The 18896-nt window shown below is 41.9% G+C and overlaps 1 protein-coding gene across 1 annotated transcript in view; it reads left to right on the forward strand.

Moving 5' to 3' along the window:
* Epm2a (EPM2A glucan phosphatase, laforin) overlaps nucleotides 1-2149 on the forward strand; it is a 115680-nt gene extending 113531 nt beyond the window's left edge. The window contains 1 exon segment of the mRNA NM_001276762.1: nucleotides 1725-2149. Within this exon segment, the coding sequence (NP_001263691.1) occupies nucleotides 1725-2002 (278 nt within the window). The 3' untranslated portion in view covers nucleotides 2003-2149.
* The last annotated feature ends 16747 nt before the right edge of the window (nucleotides 2150-18896 follow it).

Genomic DNA, 18896 nt, shown 5'->3' on the forward strand with positions numbered 1-18896 from the left:
GGGTCCTGGTGAGGTGCTGGCTCCTGATGAGGTGCTGGGTCCTGGTGAGGTACTGGGTCCTGGTGAGGTGCTGGGTCCTGGTGAGGTACTGGGTCCTGGTGAGGTGCTGGGTCCTGGTGAGGTACTGGGTCCTGGTGAGGTGCTGGGTCCTGGTGAGGTGCTGGGTCCTGGTGAGGTGCTGGGTCCTGGTGAGGTGCTGGGTCCTGGTGAGGTGCTGGGTCCTGGTGAGGTGCTGGGTCCTGGTGAGGTGCTGGGTCCTGGTGAGGTGCTGGGTCCTGGTGAGGTGCTGGGTCCTGGTGAGGTGCTGGGTCCTGGTGAGGTGCTGGGTCCTGGTGAGGTGCTGGGTCCTGGTGAGGTGCTGGGTCCTGGTGAGGTGCTGGGTCCTGGTGAGGTGCTGGGTCCTGGTGAGGTGCTGGGTCCTGGTGAGGTACTGGGTCCTGGTGAGGTACTGGGTCCTGGTGAGGTACTGGGTCCTGGTGAGGTGCTGGGTCCTGGTGAGGTGCTGGGTCCTGGTGAGGTGCTGTATTGGCCCTTTCAGTGCACTAGTACTTCCTAAAAGGAAGCTAAGGAATGAGTGCTCCTGTAGGAGAATCTAGGTTTCCATAAAGATCTGCAAATGAGAGAGGAGCTTCTCATCTCTTCAGTCATTCAATGGGAACCACAGTGTGAAGACTACATGGGTCTGGTCTCTGTAGTCCCAGGAGATCCTTCTGGGGTTATGTTCTTCTCTGTGAGGTACAGAGAAACTAGACAATGCTAAGTTGAAACTGAATAGTTAAAATTCGATAATTCTAAATAGTGACCCTCTTTCATTTCCTTCCAAAGTAATTGATCATGATGTTGTCCACCCAGACACTAGACAGATAAAAATCTTGCTAAACATCTCTGTAGAGAGATCCTGTGAGCAGAAAGAGTAGTCATCTCCGGGCTCAAGCTCAAAGGCTGGTTGTTGGGCACTCTTCTGCCCGGCAGGATGCCAGGAGCCATTGGGGCTCAACAGGTGCAAACTTACTTCTCAGGATGAGGAGACGTTTGGATAATGTAATCACCAAAATAGCAGCACAACTTCCCAACAACACAGGAAGGACTCCCATCCATGTCAGTATTTACTGTGCTATGGTGGTGGCATACACGAGTGGTTATCGGCTGTTACAGGCGTCGGCTGTAAGCCAGCCACCCCACTACTTGAATGAAAATGAGCGTATCAAATTCTGTTTCAAGTCGCTTTTGTCTAATCAGTGAGTACGACCAAGTTGTTAACCAGCGGGAACTAATTACGTACTTTCTTTCCATTTGCCTAGAAGGAAGTGAAATTGAGGGGGACAGGACTTATCAAGTTTTCTTTGAAACTCTCTAAAGCCACCGCCAGATCTTGGCAAACCTTTCTAAAAAAGATGTTAAAGTCCTTTCTTCTACCCACAGCCTCACAAAAGCATGTGGTAGTTAGCTTCTAGAGAAGTTTGCAACAAGGGCAAAGCCGTTCAAAAAGCGGTGATGTCCCTGGAGTAGTCACTGGTTCATAACTGACTTGCCTCTGGGATATTCTCTCCACTTTGGTATTCTCAGGTTTTAAATTTGTTTCACTTTTGCCTCGAAACCAAATAAATGAAGCAAGCTGCCACACCCTGTTTTCTCCGAGCTCCACGTTCTGCCACAGTGGCGCGTTACTAGCAGTGACGTGGTAGTTTCTCTATTCACACATGTTCTATGCTTTCTCTATCTAGGCCGCGTGCAGATGCTGCCACAGGCTGTGTGTCTCCTGCACGCGCTTCTGGAGAACGGACACACGGTGTATGTCCACTGCAACGCTGGCGTGGGCCGCTCCACTGCTGCGGTATGCGGCTGGCTCCACTACGTCATCGGCTGGAGTCTGCGCAAGGTGCAGTACTTCATCATGGCCAAGAGGCCTGCGGTCTATATCGACGAAGAAGCTTTGGCCCAAGCACAACAAGACTTTTTTCAGAAGTTCGGGAAGGTTCACTCTTCCATATGCACTTTGTAGGTGACCAACCACCCCTTCTAACTGCCTTAGTAAGGAACTTGGGGGTGTGGCTAGTGGAAGACCTGGAGACAAAGTTGCCATCTGAATAGGGGACGGTGTTACCTGGAGATACCTTCTATTGTGGCTTGGTTGGGCTTAGGTGTGAAATATTTTTCAAAGGAAACTGAATGCCATATGAGAAAACTTCAAAGGCCACTGACAGTGCAATGAATGCCCATAGTTGCTGATGCCGTGGGCTGGGGGCCTTTGCCTACAAGCTTCACATAGATGCATTTATAGATTTGTGACTCTTTGGCATGCAAAAGACAAGAGAGTGGTTAAGTGGATTTTTATCATTACTGTGAGTGTCACACACACATACTGCATGTGTACACACACACACACACACACATACACACACACTCACACACACCACACACACAGCTTTTTACTGAACTGAAATTGCAGTCGTGGCTTTCTGTAATTTCCTTCATCCTGTTTCATAGTTGTTAACATCTCTAAGACGCCACCCTCCTAATTTTACTGTCCTCCCAGTATGACTGCAGAAGTAGAGTTCACCCTCTGTTTTTCTCATCTTTTTATTGCCTTTTTTTCCCTTGGGACAGAATTTGAAACTACTTATTTAGTGTAATACAGAAAACTGACCCTTGAACTCATGGTAATCCTCTTGCCCTGACCTCCTAGAACTGGGATGAAAGGTGTGTGCCTTATACTCAATGCCACTATTTTTCAATTGAGGTTTGTTGAGTGTAGGCTGGCTTGCCCAATCTCAAGGTGAGTAGGAAGGAGACGAAGCTCACAATCCAGTTTATTTGGCTCAGAGCTGCTTTCAGTGCCATTGTGGGTTTTTTTTTTTAACCAGACTATCATGGCTGCAGCTTTGTCTATCTTGGGGTAACATTGCTACCCCTGCTGTTGTTTCTACAGTGGCAAATGAAACAGTGCTCTGATGCATTGCCAAAGAATGTGGAAAACCGTTTTCTTTTGTTCAACCTTCTGTAAGCTGTGTAGGTTCTCAAGGCTAATTTATCTGAGAGGAAGGAACCTGCAGAGGCCATGACCACAGATTGTTGTACAGCTAGGGGCTAACCTTGGTACTCAATTCAGTATAACTGCTGCTCCTCCCAAAATATGCTCAGTTCTATTAGATTCTATCAGAAGTACAAACATCAGCAAAACTTTGCCTCCTAAGATATAAAATCTAGAAACAGAGCTGTGTTCCATCCTCTGGAAGATAGTTCCCAAATACAACTCATGCGTTAAGGGCACAGAAGGGGACTTATCTTTAGTTGAATGCCACTGTGTGACAGTCACTTCCCTATCTTTAATGCCATCACCACTCTTTCTGGGCAAGGTCATCATCTCTGTTCAGATGGGAAAGTTGAGGCCCAGAGAATTTACAGCACTTGTCTATTTCTGTTGTCATGGATGAAGCTAGGTTTGTCTCTCAAATCCCATACTGCCAAAAGTTAAAGTATGATGCTTAAATATGTTTCTCTGCCATATTTTATAATCAAGTGTTAATAGGTAGAGATGGTTATTTGGAAGGCACAGAGACAGTAAGGCCACAGCATAAGTTGAGCAGTGGGGGCTGGCAAGATGGCTCAGAGGTTAAGAGCACTGTCTGCTCTTCCAGAGGTCCTGAGTTCAATTCCCAGCAACCACATGGTGGCTCACAACCATCTATAATCAGGTCTGGTGCCCTCTTCTGGCCTGCAGGCATACATGGAGGCAGAAAGCTGTATGACATATACATAATAAATAAATAAATGTTAAAAAAATCTTTGAAAAAAAATAAGTTGAGCAGTGTTCAGAAAAGGGAGTATGTTCTTAACACTTAGAGGGGGTGGCAAAGGAGAGAGAGAGAGAGAGAGAGAGAGAGAGAGAGAGAGAGAGAGAGAGAGAGAGAGATTTTTCAGCATGATGACACCCATGGGAGGTGGCATTTGCTTTGGGCAGAGCAGTCTACAGGAAACATTTCTCTTGTAATTTGACAAAGTTAAGTCTATAAGCCAGCATCAAGTGATGTACAGCCTCTCCTATGAAATACAGCCAGATGTAGTTGTTGTGTTTAAGAACCAGTTTATGCTGCCTGCCCCTGGAACTGAACTGAACCGGTCACACAGCTCTCTGTACCCAAATCCCATGGTGGAGAGAGTAGGACTCTCAGAAGTGCAGACAATCCTGAGAGTTAAGGGGAGACTGCCACTTCTGCTCACATTCCTGGCCCAAGAGGAACCTGCCTAGATCTGCTGGATACAGGAACCTAGGAGCAGTCAGTGGGACCCTTCCAGTTTCTGTCTGTACCAACAGCCTAAAGCTAGTCCCCTGGAGCTCTGAGACACCAGAAAGCAGAGGTAAGAACAATTCCACTGCTCCAAGTGACCTGCCTGAAGACTGCAGGTCACACAAATCAGAAGCAGCTCTCTGTTCCCAGATTTGACTGAAAGAAAACAGGTCTACAGGAGTGCTGATACACAGGCTTACAGGAGGGTCAAGCCACTGCAGAGACAGCAAGACAAGCTAACACCAGAGACAACCTGATGGCAAGAGGCAAGCAGGGGAAACAAAGCAACAGAAACCAAGACTGCTTGGCATCATCAGAGACAAGTTCTGCCACCAAAGCTGATACTGGATATCCAAACAGACCAGAGAGCAAGATTTTGATTTAAAACCACATCTCAAGATGATGATACAGGACTTTAAAAAGAACATAACTCCCTTAAAGAAATATAGGGCAACACAGGTAAATAAGTAGAAGCACTTAAAGAGGAAACACAAAAATCTCTTAAAGAATTACAGGAAAACACAACCAAGCAGGTGAAGGAATTGAACAAAACCATCCAGGATTGAAAAATGGAAATATAAACAATAAAGAAAGCACAAAGGGAGACAACCCTGGAGATAGAAAAACCTAGGAAAGAGATCAAGAGTCATAGATGCAAGCATCACCAACAGAATACAAGAGATAGAAGAGAGACTCTCAGGGGGAGAAGAAAACTTTGACACAACCATCAAAGATAATGTAAAACGCAAAATGCTCCTAACCCAAAACATCCAGGAAATCCAGGACATAATGAGAAGATCAAACCTAAGGATAATAGGCACAGAAGAAAGTGAAGACTCCCAACTTAAAGGGCTAGTAATATCTTTAACAAAATCATAGAAGGAAACTTCCCTAACCTAAAGAAAGAGATGCCCGTAAACATACAAGAAGTCTAAAGAACTCCAAAAAGATTGACCAGAAAAGAAATTCCTCCTCTCACATAATGGTCAAAACACCAAACACACAGAACAAAGAAAGAATATTAAAACCAGTAAGGGAAAAAGATCAAGTAACGTATAAAGGCAGACCTATCAGAATTATACCAGACTTATCACTAGAGACTATGAAAGCCAGAAGACCATGGGCAGATGTCATACAGACACTAAGAGAACACAAATGTCAGCCCAGGCTAGTATATCCAGCAAAATTCTCAATTAACATAGATGGAGAAACCAAGATATTCCATGAAAAAAATCAAATTTACATAATATCTTTTCACAAATCCAGCCCTACAAAGGATAATGGAAAACTGAACACAAGGAGGGAATCTACACCCTAGAAAAAGCAAGAAAATAATCTCATTTCAACTAACCCAAAAGTAGATAATTCCATCTCTAACAACAAAAATAACAGGAACAACAATCATTGGTCCCTAATATCTCTCAACATCAATAGACCCAATTCCCCAGTAAAAAGACATAGACTAACAGACTGAATATGTAAAGAGGACCCAGCATTTTGCTGCATACAGGAAACACACCTCAGTGACAGACACTAACTCAGAGTAAAAGGCTGGAAAACAATTTTCCAAGCAAATGGTCCTAAAAAACAAGCTGGAGTAGACATTCTAGTTATCAAAAACATAAGGAAGGACATTTCATATTCATCAAAGAAAAAATCCACCAAGATGAACTCTCAATACTGAGTATCTATGACCAGATTCAAGGGCACCATCATTCATAAAAGAAACCATGCTAAAGCTCAAAGCATACATTGCACTTCACACGATAATAATGGGAGATTCCAACACCCCACTCTCATCAATGGACAGATCATGGAAACAAATTAAACAGAGACATAGAGAAACTAACAGAAGTTATGAACTAAATGGATTTAACAGATATTTATAGAACATTTCATCCTAAAACAAAAGAATATACATTCTTCTCAGCACCTCATGGTACCTTCTCCAGAATTGAGCTTATAATTGGTCACAAAACAAGCCTTAACAGATACAAGAAGATTGAAATGATCCCACACATCCTATCAGATCACCATGGACTAAGTCTGCTCTTTGATAACAACAATAACAACAGAAAGCCCACATATACATGGAAGCTGAACAACACTCTAATCCATGATAAGGAAGAAATAAAGAAAGAAATTAAAGACTTTTTAGAATTTAATCAAAATGAAGGTACAACATACCCAAACTTATGGGACACAATGAAAGCAGGGCTAAGAGAAAAACTCGTAGTTCTGAGTGCCTGCAGAAAGAAACAGGAGAGAGCATATGTCAGCAGCTTGACAGCTCACCTGAAGCTCTAGAGCAAAAAGAAGCAAATACATCCAAGAGGAGTAGAAGTCAGGAAATAATCAAACTCAGGGCTGAAATCAACCAAGTAGAAACAAAAAGAACTATACAAAGAATCAACAAACCCAGGAGCTGGTTTTTGAGAAAATCAACAAGATAGATAAACCCCTAGCCAAACTAACTAAAGGGCTTAGAGGCAGTATCCAAATTAACAAAATCAGAAATAAAAATGGAGACATAACAACAGAATCTGAGGAAATTAAAAAAAATTATCAGATCCTACTACAAAAGGTTTTGTTCAATAAAACTGGAATAGCTGGAGGAAATGGACAATTTTCTAGACAGATACCAGGTACAAAAGTTATATCAGGATCAGATAAACCATCTAAACAACCCCGTAACTCCTAAAGAAATAGAAGCAGTTATTAAAAGTTCCCCAACCAAAACAAAACAAAACAAAAACAAACAAACAAACAAACAAACAAACAAAAAACCCCAGGACCAGATGGGTTTAGTGCAGAATCCTATCAGACTTTCATAGAAAACCTCATACCAATACTGTCCAAACTATTCCACAAAATAGAGAAGGAGCACTATCCCAATTCCTCCTATGAAGCCACAATTTCTTTTATACATGAACCACACACAAAGACCCAACAGAAAGGTAACTTCAGACTAATTTCTCTTATGAATATCAATGCAAAATTACTCAATGAAATTCTCGAAAACCGAATCCAAGAACACATCAAAATGATCATCCATCATGGTCAAGTAGGCTTCATCCAAGGAATGCAGGGATGGTTCAATATACAGAAATCCATCAACACAATCCACTGTGTAAACAGACTCAAAGAAAAAAACCACATGATCACCTCATAGATGCTGAGAAAGCATTTGAACAAATTGAACACACCTTCATGTTAAAAGTCTTAGGAAGATCAGGAATTCAAGGTCCATACTTAAACACAGTAAAAACAATATACAGCAAACTGCCCACTCTCTCCCTACTTATTCACTATAGTCAAAGTCCTAGCCAGAGCAATGAGACACCAAAAGAAGGTCAAAGGGATAAAAATTGGAAAGGAAGAAGTCAAAATATCACTGTTTGCGGATGATATGATAGTATACTTAAGTGACCCCAAAAGTTCCACCAGAGATCTACTAAGCCTGATAAACAACTTCAGCAAAGTGGCTGGGTATAAAATAAACTCAAATCAGTAGCCTTCCTCTACTCAAAGGATAAACAGGGTGAGAAAGAAATGGGAAATGACAAAAATAAAAACCATAGGATAGTGAAAACTATCCACAACAATACAAGAACTTCTGAGGGAATCATCATACCTGACCTCAAGCAGTATTTCAGAGCAATGGTTACAAAAACTGTATGGTATCAGTACAGAGACAGGCAGGTAGATTAGTGGAATAGAATTGAAGACCCAGAAATGAACCCATACACCTAGGGTCACTTGATCTTTGACCAAGGAGCTGAAACCATGCAGTGGGGAAAAATGGCATTTTCAACAAATGGTGCTGGTTCAACTGGAGGTCAGCATGTAGAAGAATGCAAATGAAACAATTTTTATCACCCTGTCCAAAGCTAAAGTCCAAGTGGATCAAGGACCTCCACAATAAAGCAGATACACTCAAACTAATGGAAGAAAAAGTGGAGAAGAGCCTCAAATTCATGGGCACTGGGGAAAATTTCCTGAAAATCACACCAGTGGCTTATGGTCTAAGATCAAGATTCGACAAATGGGATCTCATAAACTGCAAAACTTCTATAAGGAAAAGGACATTGTAATTAGGACAAAATGGCAACCAACAGATTGGGAAAAGATCTTTACCAATCCTACAACAGATAGAGGACTTATATCCAAAATATACAAAGAACTCAAGAAGGTAGACTACGGGGAGACAAATAACCCTATTAAAAAATGAGGTTCAGAGCTAAACAAAGAATTCACAGCTAAGAAATAATGAATGTTTGATATGTACCTAAAGAAATGTTCAACATCCTTAGTCATAAGGGAACTGCAAATCAAAACAACCCTGAGATTCCACCCCACACCAGTCAGAATGGCTAAGATCAAAATCTCAGGTGACAACAATACTTGTGAGGATGTGGAGAAAGAGGAACACTCCTCCATTGTTGGTGGGATTGCAGACCGGTACAACCAGTCTGGAAATCAGTCTGGAGATTCCTCAGAAAATTGGACATTACACTACCTGATGATCCAGCTATACTATTCCTGAGCATATACCCAAATGGTGCTCCAACATACAACAAAGACACATGCTCTACTATGCTCATAGCAGTCTTATTTATAATAGCCAGAAGTTGGAAAGATCCCATATGCCCTTCAACAGAGTAATGGATATAGAAAATGTGATACATCTACACAATGGAATATTACTCAGCTATCAAAAACAATAACATCATGAAATTCATAGGCAAATGGATGGAACTAGAAAATATCATCCCAAGTGTGGTAACACAATCACAAAGATACACACATGGTATGCACTCACTGATAAGTCCATATTAGCCCAAAAGCTTGAATTACCCTAGATAAAATTCACAGACCACATGAAGCTCAAGAAGAAGTACCACCAAAGAGCAGATGCTTCAGTTCTCCTTAAATGTGGGAACAAAAATTTTCATAGGAGGGGATATTGAGACAAAGTTTGGAGACGAGACTGAAGGGCCATTCAGAGCCTGACCCTCCTGGGGATCCAGCCCATATATATATATATATATATATATATATATATATATATATGTGTGTGTGTGTGTGTGTGTGTGTGTGTGTGTGTGTGTGTGTGTATGTATGTATGTATGTATGTATGTATGTATGTATATGTATATACAGCCACCAAAACTTAACAATATTGATAAAGCCAAGAAGTGCATGCTGAGAGAAGCCTGATATAGCTGTCGCCTGAGAGCCTTAGCCAGATTGTGACAAATACAGAGGCAAATGTTAGCAGCAAACCATTGAACTAAGAACGGGGTCCCTGTTGGAGAAATTAGAGAAAGGATTGAAGGAGCTGAAGGGACTTGCAACCTTATAAGAACAGTATCAACCAACCATAGCTCCCAGTGACTAAACCACTACTACACATGGACAGACCCATGGCTTCAGCTGCATATGTATCAGCAGATGACCTTGTTGGACACCAATGGGAGAAGAAGCCCTTGGTTCTGCCAAGGGTGGACCCCCCAGTGTAGGGGAATGTCTGGGTGGGAAGTTGGGGGAGGGGGAGTTACTAGGGAGGGGGAATACACTTTTAAAAGAAGCAGAGGAGGATGGGATAGGAGGCTTATGGCCAGAAAACCGGGAAAGGGAATAACATTTGAAATGTAAATAAAAATATCCAACAAAAAATAACCAATTTATAGTTAAAATGTATTATTTAAAATTAAAATTTAAGTGGACTATTTTAAACTAATATAATGGTGTGTGTGTGTTTGTGTAATTTTCTTAATGTCTTAAGACATCTGGCCATGTAAGTTCCACTGTACAATGCCCTTTTTAAGGTGAAATTTTCTCTATTGCTTTGATAAATAAAATTTTTTGGAACTATTGAAGAACATTTTAGAATGACTTCAGTTTGCCTTCAGTGAGTGTTTTGTCTAATGTGCCTCAAAATCCACCCAAGAGTTTTGCTAAATAAAAACATAAAAAAGAGGCCTTTGCACACAATTGTTTTAATGCTGTCATTGTACTCTGAAATCTAACGAACACACTTTTTATTTATTTTTCATTGTAAATTGGAATTTGTGAGGGTGGCACTGGGAGGAGGGGCTATGGTTGGCTTGTAAAGTGAATAAATAAATAAATTAGTGAAAAAAAAGAGGCTGGGAATGAGAAGGAAATAATGAAGCAATCCAGCTCACCCAAATTGCCTTTTCTCTGTTGTCCTTTCTCATTACCCTGTGGATGCCATCCATGAAATGGTTTAACTAACAGAAGGAGTCAAAGGTGGAAACACCACATGGTAGTGAAGGTGAAATTGAAGAATTGTCTGGGAGAAGAGCAATGAAGAGCCTGTCTCAAAGCATTATTGTTGGCCATGTTCTGGGGGTGTGTATGTGTGGGGTGCTAGGATGGAACCTTGGGCCTCACAAATGGTCAGGTACTCTGTATACTGAACTTTACCTCTAGTCCAATGAAACTTTTACTCACAGAATTCTCACAGGAATTCCTAAGAAATCGTGCTTAGTTAAGGAGCACCAAGGTACCATTACTTTCCATTAGACTTTAAACATCTCCTTTTTTTTGTTTTGTGGAACAAAACTGGTAAAAAGAAAAGAATTAACAAAGCACACACACACACACACACACACACATTCTCTCTCTCTCTCTCTCTCTCTTGACTTGTCATAAAAATGTTGAAGAAAAATGTAGTTAAGACTTTGGGAATGAGCAAAGTGGACATCCCCTTCTTTGAGGAAAAAGGGAGGGTGTAATGGGCGGAGGGATTTGTGAGGGTGGCACTGGGAGGAGGGGTTATGGCTGGGATATAGAGTGAATAAATAAATAAATTAGTGAAAAAAAAGAGGCTGGGAATGAGAAGGAAATAATGAAACAAGAGACTCAAAAGAGAACGAAATGGGAATTAGAACTCTCCATATACTGTGCAATAGAGAGACAAGATGGGAAGGTACAAACAAACTTCCCTTTAAAGGTGATCAAGTACAGTTCTTTTATTTTATAGAGACAGAAGCAGAGCAGAAACACCATATCATAATGCAGTTGCTACTAGTGAAGGCCAGAGGAAATGGGCAAGTCGGAACACAGGACAGATGAGTATCATGGTATGAAGGAATGGAGAAGGCTTTGCCCAAACAAGATCAAACAATATTGTCAGTAGGGGAACACTTGATAGAAAGACTGATGAAATTGGGGTAAGCAGAAGCAAAAACAACTAAAGTGAGACAAAACAAAACCAAGTGATATTTCTGTCTTAGTTTCTATTGTTGAAAAGAGGTACCATGACCAAGACAATGGATTAAGAACATTAGGGGTCGGGGTTGGGGATTTAGCTCAGTGGTAGAGCACTTGCCTAGCAAGCGCAAGGCCCTGGGTTCGGTCCCCAGCTCCAAAAAAAAAAGAAAAAAAAACATTAGGGGTCCATGACAATCATGGTGGGAAGCATGGCAGATATGGTGTTAGAGCTGTAGCCAAGAGCTCAAACATGAATATCAGAGGGATATACATACATACATACATACATACATACATACATATATATATATTGCTCTTCTCCCAGACAATTCTTCAATTTCTCATATATATATATATATATATATACATATATATATATATATATATGGAATGATATGGACTTTTGAAATCTCAAAGTCCATCCCAGTTACACTCTTCCTCCAACAAAGCCACACCTACTAATCCTTTTCAAGAAGCTCTATCAACTGGGAACCGTTCATTCAAATATGTGAGTCTATGGGGACTTTTTTTCTCAGACCATCACAGATTCTAAAAAAAAGGAAGGCAGGTACTTTTAGGAGGAGTCAAGATAATGCAGGAAAAAATGAGGGCCTCAGGGAATATCTAGAAAGACTTTTTGAAGCCTATAGGACCTTCGCTCCTTTTGACTCAGAAGCCAGAGAGCACCAGTCAGCTGTAAACATACATGGCTAACCAAGCTGCCCCTGACATCTGTTGGAAGTTTCAGCTACTGAACGGCTTTGTGGCTTGCCTCTGGCACCCAAAGTCCAGCCTCTATTTGCCTTTGAATGGCAAGATTTGGAGAGAGCCTTCAAGAGACCACTGACTTAAACACAGCTGCCTTAAGGATTCAAGAACTCACCCACCATCTTTGAGGAGGACTTAGGTGAGTATCAGTGGGACCACTCACAAATAACTGTTCCAGCATGGAGATGACATCCTGATTGGGAGGGTGGGTGTGTAACATGGACACATACCAGGAGGTCACACCTGCTACAGGAGCTGAGTCAATTTGGCTACCAAGAATCTGCTAAGAAGTATCAGCTTTGTCAACTTAAGATCACCTATCCGGGGTTCATATTCAAGGGGGCCAAGACATGCTGTTGGATGCCTGGAAGCAGACCATCTTTAGCATCCCAGTGAGAGATAGAGTTTTAAATTAGCTCAAAACTCAGCAACAGGATCTGACTCAGGAAGACAGATTGTTAAAAATGCAGGAGAACTGGTTCAGACTCACTGACCCTCCACTTATCACTGGATGTGAGTAAATGAGTAATGGGTTCTGTTCTGCCCCTGTGATGTTTGTTCAAGCCCCCATTGTGCCCTCCAGCCATTGTGTCATGCAGAGAGTATTCCAGGAAACTGGCTGGCCAAGCTTAACCAGATGTGTTTCAGATGCAGATGCCTCATCAACTCTGACAAACATTTACCCTAAAGGACAACAATTGAGATCTGTTCTCAGGAGAATGCTTGACCTTTCCCCTCATTTAAAACCTAGAGTCTTAAGAACAATCCTGTGACTTTGAGAGTTTCCCCTTGTGACATTTTTGGTATTTCCTTTTGACATCCCCTCATCTCCTGGAGCTTGTGACTTCTTCCTTTAAAAAGCCCTTCTCCCAGCTACTCGGGGTTGATAACCTCTGTCTCCTGCGTGGGATACGGGTTGGTCCTGAGATCTCTGTAATAGATCTCCCTAATAAACCTCGCCTTTGCGTATTACATCCAAAATGGTCTCTGTGTGTCTGGGATCCACGATTTCCCGAGACTTGAGTAAGGGTCTCCCTTTGGGGATATTTCACCAGTTCTGTCATCCAGAAGGCAAGTATGGGAATTTCTGGGATCTGTTGGGTTAAATAGACTTTGGGTGTCAGGGTTTACTGAGATAGTCAAACCATTATATGAGGCCACTAGGGGTGAAGAAGAGAATAGACCCCTGAAATGGACATGGCTTTTAAGTCTTTAGGAAGAGTCTTGTTGGAGCTGCTGACCTTGGCCCTCATGGACATTCACAAATGTTTCTGCTTGTTTGGGAATCAGCAAAAGGAGATAGCAAAGGGGATACTCACCCAAACTTTGAGACCATGGGAAAGACCTGTGGCTTATTTATCTAAGAAGCTGGACCCAGTGGTCCAAGAATGGCCACCTTGCCTCTAGATCATAGCTGCCATCGCCCTGCTGGTCAAGGATGCTAACCACAGGGCAAGAACTTGTTATCACCCTTCCCCCTATGCTATTGAGGGGACCCCCAAGAATCAACCCAGCCAGTGGCTGTCCAACGTTAGGCTGGTGCACTTTCAGGCTCTACTTTTTAACCCCCCTCACATAAAAATGTAACCCATCATCTGCCCTAAACCCAGCCACCCTGCTACCTCAGGCAAGCAGCATGATTGCTCTAGAGTTCTGGGGCACGCCCAGATCATCAGACCAAACTCGACTGATGTACCCTAGCCAGATGCGAACATATCTACTTCACAGATGGGAGCAGCTTCAACCAGCATGGAATCATGTATGCAGGGACGGCAGTAATGGACTAGGACTCTGTTATTTGGGCAACTGCTTTGCCACTGGGAACTTTAGCCCAGAAAGCTGAGCTAAAGGCCCTAACCCAGGCTTTAAAATTGGCTAAAGGAGCCATAGCTAACATTTACCCTGACAGCAGATGGGATTATTGACTGCTAAAGGAAATACTTGCTTTATTGGAGACATTATGGCTTCCTCCAAAGTGGCCATAATTCGTTGCCCCAGGCATCATAAAGGGACATCAGAAATAGGCCAATGGACAGGCTAGCTGATAAAGCTGAAAGGGAGGCCACCCAAGCTTCCATTGCCAACATCCTAGTAACTTTGCTATCCCCTGAAAATACTGCTGAAGATAAACAACATTAGGCAAAATACCAAGGAATTTACAGAAGAGATGGATAGTTCCAGACCTCTGAACGCTGCACCATCCCACCTAAGGAGTTTGCTAAGCCACTCATCCATCAGATTCATCAAGCTTCATGCCTGGTCATCGAAAACTGAAGGAGTTGGTGTGAAGGGCAAGGTACAAAAGTTTTGGCTCAGGACACTTGGCTGATCAGGTAATCTCAGACTGTGCCTCCTGCCAGGCTGTGAATTCTTCAGGCCTCAATAAAGGAGCTGCTTCAGGAACCAGAATCAGGGGTTAATGGCCAGGGGCTAATTGAGAAATAGAGTATACAGAAATAACATACAGGAACATATGAAAATAAGTATTTGCTAGTTTTTAGGATGGGTAGAAGCCTACCCCACAAAGGAGATGGCCAATATACTGGCAAAGAAGCTTCTGGAAGACGTCATCATGCCCGGGTATGGTTTGCCTACCCTGCTTGGGTCTGACAATGGACCAGTATTCATCTCTCAGGTAACGCAATCTCTAGCACAGGTTCTGGGGATCAATTGGAAATTACATTGTGCATGCAGACCCCAGAGTTCAAGGCAAGTAGAGAGGATGAGTTCGACCCTGAAGAAGGCCTTGACCAAATTAACCCCTGAAACTGGTGGTGACTGGGTGTCTCTCCTACTTTATGCCTTATGTAGGGCTAGGAACATCACCTATACTTTAGAACTACCCCCCACTTTGAGATCATATGTGGGAGGCTCCCTCCCATGCTGCCAAACCGCCAGTCTGATATCTTAGCTGAATATGACCATTATAACTTTTTAAAATCCTTGGAACCCTTCTCTAGGATCCAGAAGCAAACATGGCCTGCTATCTGACAGGTTTATAAGTATGTCCCTTCCTCTAAACTCCATTGCTTTGGACCAGGTGATGAAGTCTGAATTAAGAGACACAACCACAAAACTCTGAAACCTCACTGGAAAGCACCCTACACTGAGATCCTGACCACACCTACGGCTGTTAAGGTAGACAGGATCAGGGCATGGATACACCACTCCCATGTTAAACCTGCTAAGAGAGAGACCATCCAGCAGTTGAAGTTACAACAGAAGAGACTTCCAGATAAACTGTCTTAAGAACAATGGACCCTGTAGATCTGCTAAAACTATGACTCCAGTGCTCCTGATCCTGCCTCTTGTTTATGCTTTGCTGTACCAGTAAGTAGCCACTTACTATTTGGGTAACCCCAGGATGTGATGCAGCAACCATGTTATCAAGTTCATAGTGAATGGCAGGAAGGCTGATTTGACTGCCAGTTCTTAACTCCTCTTGCCCTGATCTTAACACAGAACTGTTGGTTACTGGACAGGGACTCTGCACTGGAAATAAGGAACCCTCAGCTTATTCCCACCTCTGCAACCGCACTGTAACCCCTACTGTTGTAGGAAACATGCTGCCCCCAGAGAATGCTTGGTGGGCTTGTACTTTGGGGGTTACTCCGTGCGTTTATGGCTCAGTTATAACTACACCTGCGGATTTTTATGTTATAATACATCTTGTACCAAGAGTGACTTATTCCAGGGAAGATGTCTTCAATCACAGCCCTGCAGGATTCCTTATTCTCCCTGGCAGAAGTAGTCTTATAGAACAGAAAAGCCTAGACTTGCTGTTCCTCCTTAGGTGAGGAATGTTGTTTCTATGTTGACCACTCAGGTCATCAAAGAATCCATGGCCTTTGTCAGAAAGTGACTACAAGACAGATCCTACTGGTGTTAGCTTTGATTTATGCTCCCTGCATAATCAATGCTTCAGTTAGGTTTGTTAAAGAACTGATTTATTAAACATCTCAAGGATTTGAGATGGTGGAAAACTGAAGTGGTGTGGGGTGGGGGAGGGCTGAGAAGGCTAAGCTGACTCTATGACAGGCTTCAAACTGGCAGTTTAGGAGACTACGCCTAAGAACTGAGCAAGTCCAGGCCATCAGAAGCTGCCCTGCTACCTGGTCTGAGGCAAGGACAATGGGTCAGCATCAATTTCCAGACCTCCCAAGCAATAGTTTGCACCCCTTATCATAGTTCTGGAATGTTTACAAAGATGAATCCAACTAATTAAGATAGAGGTCACCTACCCTGGGATTCCTCTAATGTGCTTTAAATTAAGCCTGTGAGCTCCCTTAGTTGTTTCTCCATTTTGGTAATGGGAGACCCCAGCATGCTAGACTTCTGAAGAATAAAACACTTAGCATTTACATACTATTTGAGTTCAGGGTATCATTTTTCAGGGAATAATGGACACTTACATAATGTTTCTTATGTTAAATCTGTGCTATTAGCACTCATGGTTACAAATATAAGTTTCCTGTGGTTGACTTTTAACTATAGACTTAAAATGTTTCTCATGACAAATCTATACTATTATCTATCATAGTTACAAATATGTTTCCTTTAGTTATAGGCTTAAGATGGTTCTCATGCTAAATCTATATAATCAACTATCATATTCACAAGGTCAAAATTTCAAGTTTCCTTTAGTTGTCTTTCAAATGTAAACTTAAAAATGTTTCTTATTATACCAAATTTATATATATATATATATATATATATATATATATATATATATATATATATAGACAGAAGGAAAAGTTCTTCTTGACCTTTCTGCTCCACGAAGCGTTTTTGTCTTCCCCAAGCTCACCTTAAAGACTATTGGAGAAAAACTTGAAGCAATCCCACTAAAATCAGAGACTAGACAAGGATGCCCACTCTCTCCCTACTTATTCAATATAGTTCTCAAAGTCCTAGCCAGAGCAATCAGACAACAAAAGGATATCAAGGAGATACAGATTGGAAAAGAAGTCAAAATATCACTATTTGCAGATGCTATGATAGTATATTTAATAGATCCCAAAAGTTCCACCAGAGAACTACTAAAGCTGATAAACAACTTCAGCAAAGTGGCTGGGTATAAAATTAACTCAAATAAATCAGTAGCCTTCCTCTACACAAAAGAGAAACAAGCCGAGAAAGAAATTAGGGAAATGACACCCTTCATAACAGTCCCAAATAATATAAAATACCTCGGTGTGACTTTAACCAAGCAAGTGAAAGATCTGTGTGATAAGAACTTCAAGACTCTGAAGAAAGAAATTGAAGAAGATCTCAGAAGATGGAAAGATCTCCCATGCTCATGGATTGGCAGGATTAAAATAGTAAAAATGGCCATTTTACCAAAAGCAATCTACAGATTCACTGCAATCCCCATCAAAATCCCAACCCAATTCTTCATAGAGTTAGACAGAACAATTTGCAAGTTCATCTGGAATAACAAAAAACCCAGGATAGCTACAACTATCCTCAACAATAAAAAGACTTCTGGGGGAATCACTATCCCTGAACTCAAGCAGTATTACAAAGCAATAGTGATAAAAACTCTATGGTATTGGTACAGAGACAGACAGATAGACCAGTGGAATAGAATTGAAGACCCAGAAATGAACCCACACACCTATGGTCACTTGATTTTTGACAAAGGAGCCAAAACCATCCAATGGATAAAAGATAGCATTTTCAGCAAATGGTGCTGGTTCAACTGGAGGTCAGCATGTAGAAGAATGCAGATCGATCCATGCTTATCACCCTGTACAAAGCTTAAGTCCAAGTGGATCAAGGACCTCCACATCAAACCAGATACACTCAAACTAATAGAAGAAAAAGTGGGGAAGCATCTTGAACACATGTGCACTGGAGAAAATTTCCTGAACGAAACACCAATGGCTTATGCTCTAACTTCAAGAATCGACAAATGGGATCTGCAAAGCTTCTGTAAGTCAAAGGACACTGTTGTTAGGACAAAGCGACAACCAATAGATTGGGAAAAGATCTTTACCAATCCTACAACTGATAGAGGGCTTATATCCAAAATGTACAAAGAACTCAAGAAGTTAGACTACAGGGAGACAAATAACCCCATTAAAAATGGGGTTCAGAGCTAAATAAAGAATTCACAGCTGAGGAATGCCAAATGGCTGAGAAACACCTAAAGAAATGTTCAACATCTTTAGTCATAAGGAAAATGCAAATCAAAACAACCCTGAGATTTCACCTCACAGCAGTGAGAATGGCTAAGATAAAAAACTCAGGTGACAGCAAATGCTGGCGAGGATGTGGAGAAAGAGGAACACTCCTCCATTGTTGGTGGGATTGCAGACTGATACAACCATTCTGGAAATCAGTCTGGAGGTTCCTCAGAAAATTGGACGTTGAACTACCTGAGGACCCAGCTATACCTCTCTTGGGCATATACCCAAAAGATGCCCCAACATATAACAAACACACATGCTCCACTGTGTTCATAGCAGCCTTATTTATAATAGCCAGAAGCTGGAAAGAACCCAGATGCCCTTCAACAGAGGAATGGATACAGAAAATGTGGTACATCTACACAATGGAATACTACTCAGCTATCAAAAACAATGACTTTTTGAA

This window comes from Rattus norvegicus, chromosome 1 (genome assembly GCF_021556685.1).
Source record: "Rattus norvegicus strain SHRSP/BbbUtx chromosome 1, alternate assembly SHRSP_T2T, whole genome shotgun sequence".
Classification (NCBI taxonomy): Eukaryota; Metazoa; Chordata; class Mammalia; order Rodentia; family Muridae; genus Rattus; species Rattus norvegicus.